This window comes from Scatophagus argus, chromosome 12 (genome assembly GCF_020382885.2).
Source record: "Scatophagus argus isolate fScaArg1 chromosome 12, fScaArg1.pri, whole genome shotgun sequence".
NCBI lineage: Eukaryota > Metazoa > Chordata > Actinopteri > Scatophagidae > Scatophagus > Scatophagus argus.
The window spans coordinates 12,503,578-12,524,429 of NC_058504.1; the positions used below are offsets into that span (position 1 = coordinate 12,503,578).

A 20,852-nucleotide genomic window follows, 5' to 3' on the forward strand; every position below is an offset into this window, starting at 1 on the left:
TTGTACTTTTTGCATTAATTCTAGATACTTATAATGATGGCCATCAGTTTTAGCTTGTGTCATGTCCATCACTGGAATCCTTTAATAGTTCTGGGCCAACTGAGAAACAAAAACATAATCTTGTCAACAAGTTTATTTGCCATCAGTTTACAGTTGTAGTTAGTAACATATTTTTCAATTTATAGCATGTAAGCTTTTAATATGTCTCTGTAGTACAGCAGATCAAGTTTTATTTTGTGAAAAAATAATACAAGATGGTCAAGATTTGGCTGCAGTGAATTCCAGCTCAAAAAAAGACAATAAATAGAAATGTGAAGGCCCGTTTAAACAGAAACATGAACAGAGGCAAATATACTATAACAAAGCAAAAAATAAACAGCTATATTTCAACTGTGTATTGTTATCAGGAGAGTAATAGGAGGCCAGAAAGGTCTATAATGACAAATGAACCTTAATGCATCTCATAGGTTAAAATTCTCTTACAAGGACTGTGCTGCAAACCTTTCAATTGCTTGACAAAACACAAAAACAAATCACAAAGGAAACACGTTATTTATACTCTGACACTAGTTCTGAAAACATCCTATAAGTTAGACTATCTATAAGTTTAAAAGTTCTGCTCCAGGTTGGGTTGTGGAGGGATGTGGTGCAGGTTGAAACTCCAAAATTACAAAAAGATGCATTGATGACAATATTCAGACACAAGTACTTCCATAGAAAAAGGCTGACATTTCAACCATTTCAACAACTATTATATATTTTTCTTCTAAATCTAAGCAGCCATGACAAAAACTAACGCAGTTAAAACATATTTGACAGTCAGAGAGTACAAATTAATTTCACTGCACAGGAATTATCTTACAAAATGTTTACAACATGTTGTGATTCACGTTCATGTGACCACGTAACAAGGATGTGGGGCAGCAGCCCTCATCTTCAGAGTAACTCTATCTGCACTAGCGCGCCTTAAGGTGCTTTTCTGATAGGCTGCACTTCTTTTCTTTAGTGTGTCGGTGTCAGTGTTTGAGCCGAAACGAAAATCGCCTCTCCACGACCCAGTGGTCAAGAAGGAATCATAGCGGTCATCCTTCAGCAGGGTCCCACAACGGCTAAAATCTGTGAAACTAGCTGGGCAGTAGGTCGTGGGGAAAACTGGAAGACTGGCGGAGGGTGAGCGGTAAACATAATCACGACGGCAGAGCTTAAAATAAAACACTCCAGTGATTAACATGATGAAGAGAGAGGAAACTGCTGCCAGGGCGATAATCAAATAGAGTGTGATGTTGTCGCTGTCCTGTGATTCCTCTGCAAATTCAAAGAGTTCGTTTAAAACAGGCAGCCCGTCTCCAATCACTATGCTGACTGTCGCAGTGGCTGAGAGAGATTCGTGGCCGTTATCCGTCACTAAAACTAAAACTGTTTGTTTCTGTTCGTCGTCCTCCTCGAATACTCGCACAGTTCTGATTTCTCCCGTATGTAGACCGACCACAAACAAGTTGGGCCGCGTTGCTTTGATTATTCTGTAGGAGAGCCAGGCGTTGTGGCCAGAGTCGGCGTCCACAGCTACCACCTTGGTAACCAGATAACCTTTCGGCGCCTCGACCGGCACCATGTCTTCAGTAATGAACCCGGTGGTTTGGACAGGATATAGGACAACAGGTGCATTGTCATTTTGGTCCTTAATAAAGACGTTCACAGTGGAGGTACAGGAGAGCGGAGGATCACCTCCATCGTGAGCTGCCACAGTAATTTTGAAGTGCACCGACTGCTCGTAATCAAAGAGGCGTGATGTAAAGAGTTCCCCTGTGTCTGAGTTCATGGTAAGGAAGGCGGACGTTTCTGAGTTTGTGTCCCTCAATATCTGATACAGTATTTTAGCATTAGGTCCATCGTCAATGTCCTCCGCTTTCACTTTCATCACAAACGTGCCGACGGGTTGGTTTTCCAAGATGTTGGCATCGTACTCAGTCTGCGTAAAAGCGGGAGGGTTGTCATTTATATCATTAACCACGATCGTCAGAATTTTTTCCCCAGAGAGTGGGGGAGAGCCTGCATCCGTGGCAGTAATTGTAATGTTATATTCTGGCTGAAATTCTCTGTCTAGTATTCCGTCAGTAACCAACATGTAGTAGTTTTTGACCTCTGACACAAATCTAAATGGGACATTTTCTGAGATTGTGCACGTGACGCGTCCACTGCTCCCAGTGTCCAGATCGTAAACATTAATCAGAGCAACCATAGTGCCTGGTTTAGAGTCTTCAGCCACGTTGGCAGAAGCCGACTTTATCTCTATCACAGGCTTATTGTCATTCACGTCAATGACGTCAATTATAAGTTTACAGTGAGAGGCCTGGCCTCCCCCATCCTTAGCTTGAACATCCAGCTCGTGCGTGCTTGCATCTTCATAGTCTATAAGACCCGCCACCCGGACTTCTCCTCTCAGGGGGTGAATCTCAATAACTCCCCCCATCTTGTCTGACAGGTGACTGAAAGAGTATGTTATCTCCCCATAAACACCTTCATCCAAGTCAGTGGCATTCAGAGTTGCGATGACGGTGCCTATGGGCGAGTTCTCCGGCACAGAGACTTTGTACACTCGTTGGCTAAAAACTGGAACATTATCATTGGCGTCCAAAACACGGATATGGATGGAAGCGGTTCCTGATCTGACTGGGTTCCCCCCGTCAATGCCATTGATTTTCAGTACATGTTCAGCTTGAGCCTCGCGGTCCAAGGCTTTTTTCAGAACTAGTTCTGGATAAGCATTGCCGTTAATCTGACTGCTCATTTCTAATGCAAAGTGATCATTCGGGCTCAGTTTGTATTCGCGGACTGAATTGGTTCCCAAATCGGGGTCATGCGCGCTCTCCAAGGGAAAGCGTCTCCCCAGTACAGTGGATTCCACTAAATCGAGTTTTATCTCCTCAGCAGCAAACACCGGGCTGTTGTCATTTATGTCTGAAATATCCAAAACTAAGCTGTATGCTCGAAGGGGGTGTTCAAGTAAGAGCTGATATTGCAGGATGCAGACACTGGCTTGCGCGCAAAGCTCCTCTCGGTCTATCCGCTGGCTGATCAAAAGATTGCCTGACGCAGTGTCCAGTTCACACAGCTGGCTTGTTCCTTCTGCAACAACACGGGCTCGACGAGCACCAAGCTCCGACACATCCAGCCCCAGGTCCCGCGCCACATTGCCGATAACCGACCCCCGCTGCATCTCTTCTGGAAGGATATATCGAACTTCTCCAAACGAAATGCCAAAAACGAAGCAAAACCATAAAAAATGCAGGGACCATTTTGAGTTTATTCGCTGGTCCATTATTAAATAGGCTTTAAGAAAACGATTTAGTGTCGACATTGCGGCTGGATCCTAAACATGAAATTATCATCTGAAAGTGCTGCTGTAATCCAAAGGCTGCCTGCTTCTGTAGCCGAGTTAATCATGCTCTATTAGGGAAGCTGTCAGCTTGGATTCCTCTCTCTCTCTCTATTCCCATTTCATCACTACACACAACTCTCTCTCTTACACACACACACACACACGGTCCCTCTCCTCTCCCTCATACACACCCACACATCACACGAACACGCATGCCTACACAGCCCTCGGCACTAACCCAATACTCCAGTTCCACTGGCACAGATAGACACAGAATCCACGAGTCAGACATTATAAAAGTGCGCCATCAAGAGACTGGGATGACGATTACAACAGTCTGCAGTACGGGACAGCTGCACATCTGCAGTGTAAGGTAATTCTATTTAATGCCTTTTTGTTAAACAGTACATCTGTGAATGTTAAAATGGTAACACAGTGGAGATTTTTTCTTGATGATCTCAAAGATGAGTTGTTATTCTCTGTGCATTACATTACAATCATATCATACCGTAACTATGGAGATTTCAGGGGGAAAAAGACACAGAGAAACACTCATGCCAGTATGAACACACTTATTCAGACATGTCTTTGTTATTAAGTCTGATCATAAATCCATTAGCTGCACACAGATGTAATACCAGGCCCTGCACACACACACACACACACACACACACACACACACACACACACAGCAGGCATCTCACACCCTGGATGTTACTTGACTAAGACTCTTACCTGCGTGGTACACCAAAACAAACTACACAAGAACAGCTGCTTTCCACACACCACCACACACAAATATGAAGACCATTAAATTAGCCATGTGAGGTCCACAGACAGTAGTCGTGTGATAACACTACCAAACTAAATCATCTTACTGCGCTGTATATTGCAGTGTTACATAAAAATGATGTAATAAGAGGACATGAACCACATTAGTATGACTGTACAGTATTTTGGAGATTTTGGAGAAAATTGTTGAAAGATGAAGAAGTTCCACTGAAAATTACACAGAGACAGGGTTCTTGTTTGAGGAATGTACAATATTATTAAACCTCATGACAGGTTTGGTCTGTGTAAAGTTGATTTAAGTTGGATGAAGAACAGGTCTACATCACTTAAAACAACAGGTCGAATATTTGTAAAGTGAAAACAATGAGCAATAATTACAATGAAACATTTAAGCTGTATGTATAAGCATGCTGAGCAGCCTGTCAGCAGGTGGTTTTAATCTCAGCCCAAAAACTCACTTGCACACTTCAACACTTTAATTCCCATCAGTGATTTGCATCCAATGTTAATATTCAGTAGCAGTGTGAGAGCTGGGAAACAAAACTACCATGAGGAGGATGCCCACAACTGCCTTAAATCTAAACTGTCATTTTATCAGCCATAAGTGAAAGCCTGCCTTTCCCAGTGACAGTAAAAAGTTCTCACATGAGTAGGTGATTATTTGCTTGAAAACTAATACTGACTGGTGTCTGTTTCATGATGAAAAGAGTCGATCTAAAGAACTAATCAAATATAGAAAATGAAACAAAGGTCAAGGGGTCAAAGAACACAGTCAGAAAATGTGTGTTCAGCACCAAGGACAGTGAAACAAGCAGGACCAGTCAAGGATAATCTCCTGGCTGACATAACAAAGAGCACCAACACATACAAGGTGGGTGTGAAACTACTGAATACATTTAATACATCTGGGACACATGACAATGACTCATGGTCCTACCTCAGGAGAGCCGTCACAGTCTCCAAACACTTCTGCAAAATCACTTGGACTTTTCCTCAGAGTCTGCTCAGCTGGCAGCGTGTTGTCATTGTAAGATGTCACAAACTTAAAGTCACTGGTTCTTGATCCTGTCGTCAGATATGCGTCATAATTGTAAGCGCTGCGCAAAGTTCCTGTGCCGTCAACATCTGCGTAATTAGGAGGGAGATAAGCGCCGGGGATGGCGACTGCTCCATCAAACAACAGTCTGGGCTTTCTCCTGCGACAAAACCTCACACCCAGGATGATGATGATGAACGTCAGAAAAAACGTGGACACACACACCAGAGCGATAATAAGGTAAGACGTCAGTTTGGAATTCTTTTCCTCGTAAGAAATATCCTTCAGTTCGGGCACCTCAGCCAAGTTGTCAGAAATCAGTAAATACATGGAACAGGTGGCAGACAGAGAGGGCTGGCCGTTATCTTTCACTGCCACAATAAGGTTCTGTTTCATGCTGTCAGATTCAGAAATGTCCCGCTGTGTCCTGATCTCTCCGCTGTGGACACCAATAGTGAAAAGGCCCGGATCAGTGGACTTCACTATATGATAAGACAGCCAGGCGTTCTGGCCGGAGTCCGCGTCCACCGCGATCACTTTGGACACCACAGAGCCTCCGTGGGCAGCTTTGGGGACCAGCTCCGTCATGAACGAGTTGCCCTCCGGGGCGGGGTACAGGATCTGAGGACAGTTGTCATTCACATCCGATATGAACACACTGACGGTCACGTTGCTGCTCAGCGGAGGAGAACCGTTGTCTCGGGCCATCACGTGGACTTTAAAACTCCTCAACTGCTCATAATCAAACGACCTCACAGCGTGGATCACCCCCGTGTCTCCGTTCACAGACACGTAGGAGGACACCGGGGCACCGTTCACCTCACCGGCTAACAGAGAATAAATCACTGTACCGTTCTGTCTCCAGTCGGGGTCTCGAGCACTCACGGAACATAAAGTGGAGCCAGGTTTGTTATTTTCACTCACATATGCGCTGTATGACTGCTCCTCAAACACAGGTGGGTTGTCGTTGATGTCTGCTACAGATAACTGAACAGTTTTAGACGAGGACAGAGGTGGAGAGCCCTCGTCAGTGGCACTGATTGTAATGTTGTAATCAGACACCACTTCACGGTCCAGCTGTCCTGTGCTCACCAGAGAATAATAGTTTTTAATAGAAGGAACCAACTTAAAAGGCACGTTTTGCTGAATGGAGCAGCGGACCTGTCCGTTGGTCTCAGAGTCTCTGTCCTGCACGTTAATGATGCCCACCTCTGTACCAGGTGACACGTTCTCAGGTATGGGGTCAGTCAGTGATTTCAGATTAATCACAGGGGCGTTGTCATTCACATCGGTGACAGAAATTATTGCCTTAGCATAAGATGACAGACCTAATCCGTCTTTTGCTTTAACTCGTATTTCAAATGATGTTGTAGTTTCATAGTCAACAGCGCCAATTACTCGTATCTCTCCAACTTTACGGTCAATACTAAATATCTTCTTCACGTCCTCAGTAACATGTCCAAAATCATAAGTCACATCTCCGTTGACTCCCTCGTCTGCGTCAGAAGCGCTCACAGTGACCACTACAGTATCTACAGGAGAGTTTTCGGGCAGACTGGCTTTGTAAACGGCCTGGCTGAACACTGGGGCGTTATCATTAGCATCCAGCACAGTAACGTGTATGACCACAGTACCTGATCTCTGAGGAGAGCCGCCATCTAAAGCTGTCAGGAGCAAATTGATCTCCTGTTGTTTTTCACGATCAAGCTCTTTATCAAGAACAAGCTCGATTGTGTTTCCATTAGCAGCCAAAATAAAATTATCGTTCTTTTTAAGGCTGTACTGCTGAACCGAATTTTGTCCTACATCCGCATCGTGCGCCTCCTCTATCACAAAATGAGCTCCCCTGTCTGCAGACTCTTGAATTTCTATATTGATCGATTCTTCATTAAATTGTGGAGAGTTATCATTGATATCTTGTACGTGAAGAGTAATCCGATGGAGCTCGAGAGGATTCTCCAGCACAAGCTCCTGCTTCAGGATGCACGAAGCCTTTTCTCCACAAAGCCCCTCTCGGTCAATCCTGTCGGCAACAATCAGCTCTCCGTTGTTCAGGTTTATGTCACAGTAACGTGTGTCAGTCCCATCCGTGTCAATGCGGGCTCTTCTGTTAGACAGAGCGCCCGTCTTCAGCCCGAGATCCTTCGCTATATTTCCAATAACCGATCCCCGTTTCATCTCCTCTGGAAAAGAGTAGCTCATGTCTCCAAATGCGACATGAAACCAAAGGAGGAAGAAACAGAAGCTGCGCGGCTGAAAAGACAGAATTTTGGCGTCCATCGTCAGCGTCGAGTTCCAAACAGAACAAAGAGCAAAGTGAAAATGGAGAGCTTAAACGTTTAACTCGAACAATAACTGGGATTCCAGGGTGAGTGTCCGTATCGAGACACAAAAAGGTGGGTCCACACCAAAGGACAGAGGGCTTCAAATGTCGTAAGGCTGGTGTATAGCGCCACCGTGAGTTAAGCGCAAGAAAAAACACTGCAAATAAATAACAGCTTAAAACTGACTGCATCCTGCTTATAACTGTATCAGAAACTACGGCTATTATTGTGTGGAAACAATTCTCAACTGCAGTTCATCATGAGATTCAAATCAAGAAACAGTCAGGAAACTGACAAAGTCAAAAAACAAGTGTTACAGTATGCATAAAACGCAGAGTGACAGCAGGGTTCAGGTTCTGTTTGACTAATGTCTTTTTAATATGTAGTGTTGTTATCGTGAGGATCCAGTCTTGCATCTGTGTGGGAGACTTGTCTTCCTCACACATCAGCTTGCCTCATGTTCATCAGAACAGACACAGGACAAATAATGTCAGGAGGCAGCTATTTCCCGTGATCCTCCGGGGTAACTGGGATCCCAGTATCTGTGCATCGTGACGCTAATCTGCTGCATTGCATGAGTATTTCCATATTGGATATCATGGACCTAAAATGTTTAGCCTTAGCTTCTTGCCATGACCAGAGTAATAGATTGTGTTTATCCATTTGAATTTCTCAATGTTTTATTTTTACAGTTGTTGCTGTTTTATTCAGTCCTGTGTGACCAAAATATGAAATAAAACATAATATCTGCAGATATTTTTTCCTGACTTGTTAGTCATTCTTTGAAACTGGACATTTGTTTCTGCTTTCAAAAGCCGCAAAGCTAAATTTGTCATAGTTACTTTAATAAAGGGTTGCACATTTGCAGGGTTATTAACGCTTGGCATACTGACCACCTGCATCTATAGTTGGTGAAAAGAAGGAAAAAGGAAAGTATAGCTGTCTGTAATATCTAAAAGGGAAGTTGTGTCACAAAGTTACACTGAGGCACTAAACATTTACAGAGTTGATTTTTTTGTAAGCTTGTTAAATTCACCTGCAGCTTAAAGATTTCACAACAAAAACAATGAATGTAACTTTATGGTTTTATCATCACATGAGCCAACATTTAAGACTTCCTTTCTTCTGACTGGTTTATTCATTGAGAAGAATAAATCTGAAAAAAAAAAATAATAACAACAAACTACTAGTGGTGTGGACTTGAACAAACTGCTGGCTAAACTAAACTAATAGCTGCTGAAAAGATATCAGTCTTCATGCTGTTTGTTCTTCAAGTTTGGAACAATCAAGCCATCACTAATACTCTGACATTAGATTAGAAACACCTCACAGCATGGATCTGATTGTATTCTAACAAGCAGCAATGACTTTTGAATTTCTGTTTTCTGTCTTAAAGCATATCCACAGTTTTATGTCCTTTGAGAACTGAAGGCATTTGTTAAATCAAGCAACGGGACATTCATCAAGTTCACAAAGAAACCCAGAAAGGGCAAAGATGGTCAGCTCTACCTGCAACTTCCTCTGATTCATTTTATACTTTATTGGGGCAAAAAAAGACTTGCACACACAGTAATTTTAGATTATTTTGCAAATATATGAAGACAAGATCAAAATCTTGGAAAAAGAGGACATTCCTGCATGATGCTCTTGCCTTCAAGAACAACACAGACTGTAAATACTGTTTGGGGGGGGCAAAAATGATAATGTGATGTACAGGTTAAATAAACATCTTGAATGCAAAGTGAGGGATTCTCCTCTAACTTCTCTATAGATGAATTTCATGTTTCATTTGTCTCTTGTTTGAACAAAGGCCTCAACCCTTTAAGGCCACCTGTAAACATTCAAACTTGTCTAACACTGCAAAGCTACAAATACTGCAGTGATTTAAGGTGATTAAAACCGCTTACCACACCATGCACAGTTAAAAATGGAAAGAACAGCATTTGGCCTCTTATGAACAGAGGAAAATAAAAACAAACTCTTTACAACTTTCACAGACGAATAGGAACACCATTGGTCACTGATTTTCTACAGGACAAAGACAGAAACATTAGACCCAATATTCACTATACAAAATATACTAAAACAACCAGACCTGGCAGCACGGCCAAGAAACAAGAAGTTTAAACAAAGTACTTTAAGGCCAGAAAATGCACAGAACTAAAACAGGCTGAACTCCTTTAACCAAAATCGCTGTCCTAGAAAAACTATTTAGACGACCTTTCAGTGAACAAGATCACTGATAGTCTGTCAAGTCACACCCTGAAACAATGAATTACTGATCCACAACAAGCCAGAGTCTTCACATTAAGGGTGTATCACCGACAACGTATTTACACTGCAGAAATGTCCACATTAGAATGCAAACTCAGAAATTTCAATTAAAATGAAAAATCCATCTTCTTTTCTCTTCTACATTTCTATTATCCGTATTTCATAATCACAGTGGTCAGACCAGAGACCAAAAGAAAACTCAAGCAAATGAATGACAAAACAAATACACCTGCCAGTAAGGTGTATAGAGAAATGAATTCAAAAAACCTTCACACTGCAGGTGATGCCATCTGCTTTGAGGTTACGGCTACATGTCGAGGTATGATTTCAGGCATTCAGCTTTCAAATAAGATAAATCCTGACCTGAAGTGCAAGACCATGGTGCACATTCATGTGGCAGAGACCTCTGATCAAAACAATGAACAAATAAGAAACAATCCAAGCGACAGATCAAAAGGAAACAATCAAACTCATTTTGAAATTCCTTGGGAAAGAAGTGACCTGAGATTGTAGCTGTATAAAGTAAGACAAATGAGATATTTGCTGTTTGATTTTATCTGTTTAGGAGCAAAGAGACAGATGGACAGAGATGTGTCTGCCAGAGGACTACAGCAGATAACACACCACCACACACAGAGATGAAGACTGTTAAATTAGAAATGTTTTTGTGTAATACTACAAAACAAGATCATCTTACAGCACTGTATATTGCAGTGTTACATAGAAATGATGCAATAAGAGGACATGATCAACATTAGTATGACTGTACAGTATTTTGGAGATATAGAAAATTGTTGAAAGATGAAGAAGTTCCACTGAAAATCATGAAGAGACAGGGTTCTTGTTTGAGGAATGTACAATATTATTAAACTTCATGACAGGTTTGGTCTGTGTAAAGTTGATTTAAGTTGGATGAAGAACAGGTCTACATCACTTGAAACAACAGGCCTAATATTTGTAAAGTGAAAACAATGAGCAATAATTACAATGAAACAATTAAGCTGTATGTATAAACATGCCGAGCAGCCTCTCAGCAGGTGGTTTTAATCTCAGTCCAAAAACTCACTTGGTCACTTCAACACTTTAAATTCCATCACTGATTTGCATCCAATGTTAATATTCAGTAGCAGTGTGAGAGCTGGGAAACAAAACTATCATGAGGAGGATGCCCACGACTGCCTTAAATCTAAACTGTCATTTTATCAGCCACAAGTGAACGCCTGCCTTTCCCAGTGACAGTAAAAGTTCTCACATGAGTAGGTGATTATTTGCTTGAAAACTAATGCTGACTGCTGTCTGTTTCATTATGAAAAGACTCGATCTAAAGAACTAATCAAATATAGAAAATGAAACAAAAGTCAAGGGGTCAAAGAACACAGTCAGAAAATGTGTGTTCAGCACCAAGGACAGTGAAACAAGCAGGACCAGTCAAGGATATTCTCCTGGCTGACATAACAAAGAGCACCAACAGATACAAGGTGGGTGTAAAACTACAGAATACATTTAATACATCTGGGACACATGACAATGACTCATGGTCCTACCTCAGGAGAGCCGTCACAGTCTCCAAACACTTCTGCAAAGTCACTTGGACTTTTCCTCAGAGTCTGCTCAGCTGGCAGCGTGTTGTCATTGTAAGATGTCACAAACTTAAAGTCACTGGTTCTTGATCCTGTCGTCAGATATGCGTCATAATTGTACGCACTGCGCAAAGTTCCTGTGCCGTCAACATCTGCGTAATTAGGAGGGAGATAAGCGCCGGGGATGGCGACTGCTCCATCAAACAACAGTCTGGGCTTTCTCCTGCGACAAAACCTCACACCCAGGATGATGATGATGAACGTCAGAAAAAACGTGGACACACACACCAGAGCGATAATAAGGTAAGACGTCAGTTTGGAATTCTTCTCCTCGTAAGAAATATCCTTCAGTTCGGGCACCTCAGCCAAGTTGTCAGAAATCAGTAAATACATGGAACAGGTGGCAGACAGAGAGGGCTGGCCGTTATCTTTCACTGCCACAATAAGGTTCTGTTTCATGCTGTCAGATTCAGAAATGTCCCGCTGTGTCCTGATCTCTCCGCTGTGGACACCAATAGTGAAAAGGCCCGGATCAGTGGACTTCACTATATGATAGGACAGCCAGGCGTTCTGGCCGGAGTCTGCGTCCACCGCGATCACTTTGGACACCACAGAGCCTCCGTGGGCAGCTTTGGGGACCAGCTCGGTCATGAACGAGTTGCCCTCCGGGGCGGGGTACAGGATCTGAGGACAGTTGTCATTCACATCCGATATGAACACACTGACGGTCACGTTGCTGCTCAGAGGAGGAGAACCGTTGTCTCGGGCCATCACGTGGACTTTAAAACTCCTCAACTGCTCATAATCAAACGACCTCACAGCGTGGATCACCCCCGTGTCTCCGTTCACAGACACGTAGGAGGACACCGGGGCACCGTTCACCTCACCGGCCAACAGAGAATAAATCACTGTACCGTTCTGTCTCCAGTCGGGGTCTCGAGCACTCACGGAACATAAAGTGGAGCCAGGTTTGTTATTTTCACTCACATATGCGCTGTACGACTGCTCCTCAAACACAGGTGGGTTGTCGTTGATGTCTGCTACAGATAACTGAACAGTTTTAGACGAGGACAGAGGTGGAGAGCCCTCGTCAGTGGCACTGATTGTAATGTTGTAATCAGACACCACTTCACGGTCCAGCTGTCCTGTGCTCACCAGAGAATAATAGTTTTTAATAGAAGGAACCAACTTAAAAGGCACATTTTGCTGAATGGAGCAGCGGACCTGTCCGTTGGTCTCAGAGTCTCTGTCCTGCACGTTAATGATGCCCACCTCTGTACCAGGTGACACGTTCTCAGGTATGGGGTTTGTCAGTGATTTCAGATTAATCACAGGGGCGTTGTCATTCACATCAGTGACAGAAATTATTGCCTTAGCATAAGATGACAGACCTAATCCATCTTTTGCTTTAACTCGTATTTCAAATGATGTTGTAGTTTCATAGTCAACAGCGCCAATTACTCGTATCTCTCCAACTTTACGGTCAATACTAAATATCTTCTTCACGTCTTCAGTAACATGTCCAAATTCATAAGTCACATCTCCGTTGACTCCCTCGTCTGCGTCAGAAGCGCTCACAGTGACCACTACAGTATCTACAGGAGAGTTTTCGGGCAGACTGGCTTTGTAAACGGCCTGGCTGAACACTGGGGCGTTATCATTAGCATCCAGCACAGTAACGTGTATGACCACAGTACCTGATCTCTGAGGAGAGCCGCCATCTAAAGCTGTCAGGAGCAAATTGATCCCCTGTTGTTTTTCACGATCAAGCTCTTTATCAAGAACAAGCTCGATTGTGTTTCCATTAGCAGCCAAAATAAAATTATCGTTCTTTTTAAGGTTGTACTGCTGAACCGAATTTTGTCCTACATCCGCATCGTGCGCCTCCTCTATCACAAAACGAGCTCCCCTGTCTGCAGACTCGTGGATTTCTATATTTATCACTTCTTCCTTAAATTGTGGAGAGTTATCATTGATATCTTGTATGTGAAGAGTAATCCGATGGAGCTCGAGAGGATTCTCCAGCACAAGCTCCTGCTTCAGGATGCACGAAGCCTTTTCTCCACAAAGCCCCTCTCGGTCAATCCTGTCGGCAACAATCAGCTCTCCGTTGTTCAGGTTTATGTCACAGTAACGTGTGTCAGTCCCATCCGTGTCAATGCGGGCTCTTCTGTTAGACAGAGCGCCCGTCTTCAGCCCGAGATCCTTCGCTATATTTCCAATAACCGATCCTCGTTTCATCTCCTCCGGAAAAGAGTAGCTCATGTCTCCATATGCGACATGCAACCAAAGGAGGAAGAAACAGAAGCTGCGCGGCTGAAAAGACAGAATTTTGGCACCCATCGTCGACCGAGTTCCCAATATTCAGGGAAATAGATGCAATAAATGCAGCTTAACCACAAAAGAGAAACACGAGCAGCAGTTCGGTGTGATTTCGCTTATCCAGTCCACGCAATGGGCGTACAAGAACGTCTGTCCACAAAGGATGAAGGAACGAAAACATCTTAGAGCTGGTGTATAGCGACACCGTGAGGTAAAAATAACAGATCACAAAAAATAACAGTTAAGGCACGCTGCAGTTAATATAATTTCACCTGCTATTCTTCTCGTAACACAGAGGAAACATTTACTCCAGCGTTTACACCATTTGTCCACCAATCACGGTCGGTCCACATCAGGACACAAGTTTGCAGCAAGCACTACTGTGTGCTCGTTTTGTTCAGTGAATTCAAGACTACATCCAGGTCTGAAGACAGCATGATCTTTTCCAAGCCACACTTTACTATAATTATGTATGTAAATTACATACAAATCAAGCCTTAGAAATAAGTATGTATAAAGTATTGAATAACAATTACTATGGAAAATATTTGCCATCATCACTGTATGTGTTCTGGTAAAATATGCAAAACTTGAAGGCTGGAGTCACCATCACCACCATGTCACATCAGAAGCTGTAAAACTCAGGAGTTTCATGAGTTTGTTTTATTCAGAATTTTATTGTTTTTGACTGAGAGACATGAGACATATTACAGTATATGCCCTTTCTAACTAGCTTTGGTATGTCTGTGGTGGGCTGCTCATCACAATATAAAAACCATCCAAGTACAAGTTCTCAGTTTATAGCCAAATCACTATTGAATCACCTCTGACATCCTCTCACAGGGTTGTACAAGTTTGTTATACTGAACTGTATTGTCTGCATGTTGATCGGAGATTAACTTTCCAAAAGAAGTACCCTGCCTTTAATCCACCGTGGGATCATTACGTTTTTGTTTTTATTGTTTTTTTGTTTGTCTGTTTATTGCTATTATTGGCTGCAGTCTTATCTGATGGCACAACAACAGTTTAATGTCATCTACTGCAATAAGGAGATTGTTTTATTGCATCATAACTTAAATGTATGTGGAATTAATTCATAACTCAGCTCTAGAAACACTGACATCTCTAAGGTTGTAGATCCAGCCGAAAGCTGGACTGTCTTTGTCTCCAACTGGCCTGACATCCCACAAACATCCTCAACTTGTGTTGACAAAAGGCCCTGAAAGAATAAGATGCATGCATTTGTTTCTGTGGCAGAAAATCTGTTAAAAGTAAGACTAAGGAACACCTTCTATTAACACTGTAACTTATGACAGAGAACGGCAAATGATGCACAGGCAACTCAAAGGAAAAAAATCAAAAAGTTAGAAAACTTGAGACACTACTGTTAAAAACCCCATACAACTGCAACACAACTGCAAAGAAATAAAACACAGTGAATCTACAAATATTAAGGTGATTTATAGTTATTGCCAGAGGAAACAGGGTCACGCCTCAAACTCGCAACAATTGTCTTTAAGACCTACAGTCATCGGGTGGTATCTTCCACCTGTGGTATAAATACAGCAATGACACAACAGCAGCACGTCGAAGTCAGCCATCCAGCTTGTGAGAAACATATCAGTCTGCTGGATATCATAACATATTTCTCTTGACAAGAGAGAAAGATCACCAGCTGTCAGCAACGTTTAGCCATAAAGTCATCAAGGGGAGTGGGTATGTGGTGGCAAATATGACCACAGACATCATTTCCTATTCAATAATGACCGTGTGACTGTGTGGGAGACATGATTTATCACTGACAACCCGAACATTGAAGGTGATTATTGCTAAGGCTCAGTTACACTGCATATTACAGGTTGCCATCATGCTGATCAGTGATGTAGATATTATTTTCGCATAGCTATTCAATTATTTGTCGCTGTCAAGATGTCAGGACACTACCAGCAGTCACTGAAAAAATGTAATAAAAAATAAAGACTACAAACAAACAATGACAGAAAAAAATGACACATTAGAAATGGAATGCCATCTTCCATGAGGACTAAACAATGTCAACAGCAGGCTGTTGATGACCAATCAGCCCCAACAAAGTCTTTGGCTCATATCCAAAATGACACAGAGCAATGCACAACATAACACAACAATTCATTGTATCAGTGAAGCATTACTCCATGTGTGAGGGAAACAGACATCATAACTCCCGGATTTACTCGCAGAACCTGAAAACACCAGAAATTAACTCAAATGCAACATGTCATGACCTTTTCCACAGCAACTGAGCCTCATGTCACACGTGAGGCTGAGTTCATGGTTTAAATCAAGCAGCTAAATGTGGTGATGTGTCGCAGAGAGCAGCCAGCTGGTGACTTTCACAGGTGTCCACTAAGATTGTCATTAACCAACACACCGGGATGTCGATAAGTAAACAGGAGTATGGAGATGGCTGTGAAAGTGGTGCACATCTATGTCGACAGCTAGTATTTCCAGTGTAAATATTCAAACATGACATGATCTATGAACGCATTTGAAAATTTTGTATGCCAAACTGAAGGTGAAATAAAAAGCAAAAAAAACAAACCAAACAATAACATAACTTATCCTACAAAAAGGCATTTTAGAAATATAAAACTGACTGTTACATAAAACAGCTGACTGAACTCAAGAAGCATGCCTAAAAAAAATATTTAAACACAAATACAATATGTAAAAAATGTGGACAGAATTAAGAACAAAGAAGTCCAATACTGACGAAAATTTGATGTGATGTGATGTGTGTGAAATTATAATGAAAGTTTAAAAGGAATCCATGTTTGGTCAAGATCATTTTAATTAACAAAAATCAAAGTCAGGCAAGCTATTCATACCTCCACCTCTCCAAATGAATAAATAAATTTAACATCAACAAAGTCTGGCTGGTATCTCCTTAGAATTATTAAACACATTGGAAGCTTTAAACTTTTTTTTCCCCCAAATAACACTGAGGCAAACACAACATTCACCATGAATTGGAGCTGTGAAGATAAGAGCTGGATCTTGAACGGAGCAAAAAAATCCAAAGTACTCCTGTTTGTACCCCAGAGTCATCACACTCTCCTCTATTAAAAAAAATGCACAAACATAATGGCTTCTTCAGTATGCTGAACGCGAGATCAGTGATTTTAATGTGTTCCTACCTCAGGAGAGCCGTCACAATCTCCAAACACTTCTGCAAAGTCACTTGGACTTTTCCTCAGAGTCTGCTCAGCAGGCAGCGTGTTGTCATTGTAAGACGTCACAAACTTAAAGTCACTGGTTCTTGATCCTGTCGTCAGATATGCGTCATAATTGTAAGCGCTGCGCAAAGTTCCTGTGCCGTCAACATCTGCGTAATTAGGAGGGAGATAAGCGCCGGGGATGGCGACTGCTCCATCAAACAACAGTCTGGGCTTTCTCCTACGACAAAACCTCACACCCAGGATGATGATGATGAACGTCAGAAAAAACGTGGACACACACACCAGAGCGATAATAAGGTAAGACGTCAGTTTGGAATTCTTCTCCTCGTAAGAAATATCCTTCAGTTCGGGCACCTCAGCCAAGTTGTCAGAAATCAGTAAATACATGGAACATGTGGCAGACAGAGAGGGCTGGCCGTTATCTTTCACTGCCACAATAAGGTTCTGTTTCATGCTGTCAGATTCAGAAATGTCCCGCTGTGTCCTGATCTCTCCGCTGTGGACACCAATAGTGAAAAGTCCCGGATCAGTGGACTTCACGATATGATAAGACAGCCAGGCGTTCTGGCCGGAGTCCGCGTCCACCGCGATCACTTTGGACACCACAGAGCCTCCGTGGGCAGCTTTGGGGACCAGCTCGGTCATGAACGAGTTGCCCTCCGGGGCGGGGTACAGGATCTGAGGACAGTTGTCATTCACATCCGATACGAACACACTGACGGTCACGTTGCTGCTCAGAGGAGGAGAACCGTTGTCTCGGGCCATCACGTGGACTTTAAAACTCCTCAACTGCTCATAATCAAACGACCTCACAGCGTGGATCACCCCCGTGTCTCCGTTCACAGACACGTAAGAGGACACCGGGGCACCGTTCACCTCACCGGCTAACAGAGAATAAATCACTGTACCGTTCTGTCTCCAGTCGGGGTCTCGAGCACTCACGGAACATAAAGTGGAGCCAGGTTTGTTATTTTCACTCACATATGCGCTGTACGACTGCTCCTCAAACACAGGTGGGTTGTCGTTGATGTCTGCTACAGATAACTGAACAGTTTTAGACGAGGACAGAGGTGGAGAGCCCTCGTCAGTGGCACTGATTGTAATGTTGTAATCAGACACCACTTCACGGTCCAGCTGTCCTGTGCTCACCAGAGAATAATAGTTTTTAATAGAAGGAACCAACTTAAAAGGGACGTTTTGCTGAATGGAGCAGCGGACCTGTCGGTTGTTCTCAGAGTCTCTGTCCTGCACGTTAATGATGCCCACCTCTGTACCAGGTGATACGTTCTCAGGTATGGGATTTGTCAGTGATTTCAGTTGTATGACTGGTGCGTTGTCATTTATGTCAGTAATCTCAATAATTAACGTTGCATATGACGCCAATCCCAGACCATCTTTAGCGCTGATCTGCATTTCATATGATGATTCCCTTTCATAGTCAACAGCTGCAGCCACTTTAACCTCTCCAGTTTTAGGGTTCAGAGAGAAAAGTTCGTTTTCATCTGAAACATGATCAAATCCGTAAATAACTTCTCCGTTCACTCCCTCGTCTGCATCAGTAGCACTCACTGTGATCACCAGTGTATCCAGAGGAGAGTTCTCAGGCAGACTGGCTTTGTAAACGGCCTGGCTGAACACTGGTACATTATCATTAGCATCCAGCACAGTAACGTGGATGACTACAGTACCTGATCTCTGAGGAGAGCCGCCATCAAATGCAGTAAGCAGTAACGTAATCTCTTTGTTGTCCTCTCGGTCCAATTCTTTGTCTAACACTAACTCACCATATTTTCGCCCACCTGCTTTTGTGTTTACATTTAATTTGAAATAATCATTCTGCTGCAGCGAGTAGCCTTGAACAGCATTTTCTCCGATGTCTCCATCGTGCGCCTCATCCAAGAGGAAACGCTCACCCTTGTCCGCAGATTCCTGAATTTCCAATTTCAGCGACTCCTCTTTAAACTGGGGTGAATTATCATTAATATCTTGAACGCGGATACTAATACGGTGCAGCTCTAAGGGATTTTCCAGTACGAGCTCCTGTTTCACAACACAAGATGCCTTTTTGGCACAAAGCCCCTCTCTGTCAATCCTCTCTTGTACGATCAAGTCTCCGGTGTTGAGATTCACACCGCAGTACTTCACACTGTTATCCTCAGTATCGATGCGGGCTTTGCGTGCAGACAGTCTGTCCAAATCAAGTCCCAGATCCTTAGCGAGATTTCCGATTACAGATCCACGTTTCATCTCCTCCGGGATCGAGTAGCTCACGTCTCCACAGACGGGGTGGACGACAAGGAAAATAAAAGCGAGGCCGCACAGCACCGCAAATCTGCTGTATCCCATTGTTACTGCCAGAGAGACCACATATACGTAAAAGATACCGCCAAGAAGGTCAAAATATATCAACGATGCATTCGTGATTCCTCCCAGTAAACACAAAATGTCACTGAAGTCCCACACGAAGCGGTTTTATGAGCTGCGGTACACAAAAGCAGAGTCAGCCTTTAAATTCGTAGGGACAGAAGGGTGGAGAATCACCGAGCCTTCTCGTTTGCTGGTACACACTGACACCATCAGTATCTGTGTGGGTATAACAAGGCGATTTTTTTTCTTTACAAATATGGATTAGGTAGATTCAGTGACTTTAATTACATTAAAGAAACAAAATAGAGAAAAATGGCGCTTTACTATTGTTGGTTTATGCTATTATGAATGCTGGCACAAGATATAATGTCATCTTCCCAGTATAGACAAAAACAAATAAATACGTTAATATGCAGTAAACATCTTGTAAATAACTCGAAAAAGGTTCGCGTTTGCAACCAACAAGCAGAAAGAACGAACAAACTATTCAAGGTTGATGTCTTGAGTCGATAAATGTTACATCCACTGCAACTTTCTTCTCTTATTGGTGCATTTTAACTCAAAGTTACGTGATGAACTGACGCTCGTGTTTTTATCTTCGTTGTTTACATTCTCATCTATTTGGCTAAAGATCGTAAAGAAAAACTGTGATATTTTTATTGTCTTCACACATGCTTTCTCTTGATCACATATTTTGAGAAAACACTAATCAGTTTGTAATTCTGCAGTTTGAAACAAGTAATGCCTTCATTCCAACAGTGCTGAAGCCATAGACCAGCATTTAACTGCTACAGTCTGTAAACTGTACACATGTGCTTGAAAACATATCACAAACAATGTTATGCTTTGATTTAACGCACTGCATTAAAAAATAACTCAATCTTGTATCATGAGAAAGATCACATGTCTTCCATATGGCTGTGAGCTTTGGTATTATGAAATCTGCAAGACAAATATTTTCCAACCCCTAAATATCAGAGGCAGAGTACTCGTTTTTGCTACACATTTTAAATACGATATATTCTGTTATTGTTCTGTGATGTATTATTTCACTGCAAGGTCTGCCAGACATTAAAATGGATCGTCACGGATCCGCAACTGTTGCAAAGCACAAGGAAATTGGGCTGACATTTGTTCCCTATTTTATAAAAGTAAAAAAAGCATGAAATGGAACACCACCAAACAATCAGGATAAAAACATTTGTCTCTTTCTGCAAACTGCTTTGTCAAAGCTTGGGTGTACTCATTTGCATTTGATGGACACTATAAAGACAAAAGTATTTGGACAAACATCTTCATTATTGAATTTAACTGTGGTATGGGACTGTGTTTCAAAGGTTGGACTCGGCCCCTTACTTCCACTGAAGGGAAATTTTAATGCTCCAGCAAACCAAGACATTTTGGCACAGTTTGCATCAGGATCTTTTCTATTCCAGCATGACTGTGCCCCAGTGCACAAAGCAAAGTCCATAAAAACAAGTTTGGTGTGGAAGAACTTGACTGGCCCACACAGAAGCCTGACCTCAACCCCATCAAACACCATGAACTGGAACAGAGATT

General features: G+C 42.5%; 3 protein-coding genes across 12 annotated transcripts in view; all 3 read right to left on the reverse strand.

Annotated features, from left to right (window-relative positions):
• The window catches only part of LOC124068394 (protocadherin gamma-C5-like), a 211,186-nt gene that overhangs the window by 100,713 nt on the left and 89,621 nt on the right, over positions 1 to 20,852 (reverse strand). The window contains exon 1 of one of the 10 annotated variants that reach the window (XM_046406640.1): positions 11,350 to 14,088. The exons of 6 other annotated variants lie outside the window; for them this stretch is intronic. In XM_046406640.1, the coding sequence (XP_046262596.1) occupies positions 11,350 to 13,728 (2,379 nt within the window). In that variant the 5' untranslated portion in view covers positions 13,729 to 14,088. Of the gene's footprint in view, positions 1 to 5,108; positions 7,775 to 11,349; positions 14,089 to 20,852 lie in introns of those variants that run through there. 3 more of the 10 variants (XM_046406649.1, XM_046406639.1, XM_046406648.1) reach the window with 3 other exon arrangements.
• Positions 60 to 4,240, reverse strand: LOC124068410 (protocadherin beta-15). Its single transcript, XM_046406666.1, has one exon. The coding sequence runs from the start codon at positions 3,356 to 3,358 to the stop codon at positions 893 to 895; it is 2,466 nt and encodes an 821-aa protein (XP_046262622.1). The 5' UTR covers positions 3,359 to 4,240; the 3' UTR covers positions 60 to 892.
• LOC124068424 (protocadherin beta-15-like) lies at positions 16,517 to 20,668 on the reverse strand. The gene has a single exon (XM_046406680.1). It carries the CDS (start codon positions 19,269 to 19,271, stop codon positions 16,869 to 16,871), a length of 2,403 nt encoding a protein of 800 aa, XP_046262636.1. The 5' UTR covers positions 19,272 to 20,668; the 3' UTR covers positions 16,517 to 16,868.

Excerpts from the sequence above, each read along its gene's own strand:
- LOC124068410 (XM_046406666.1), bottom strand. The coding sequence starts at position 3,358 with ATGTCGACACTAAATCGTTTTCTTAAAGCCTATTTAATAATGGACCAG.
- LOC124068424 (XM_046406680.1), bottom strand. The coding sequence starts at position 19,271 with ATGGGATACAGCAGATTTGCGGTGCTGTGCGGCCTCGCTTTTATTTTC.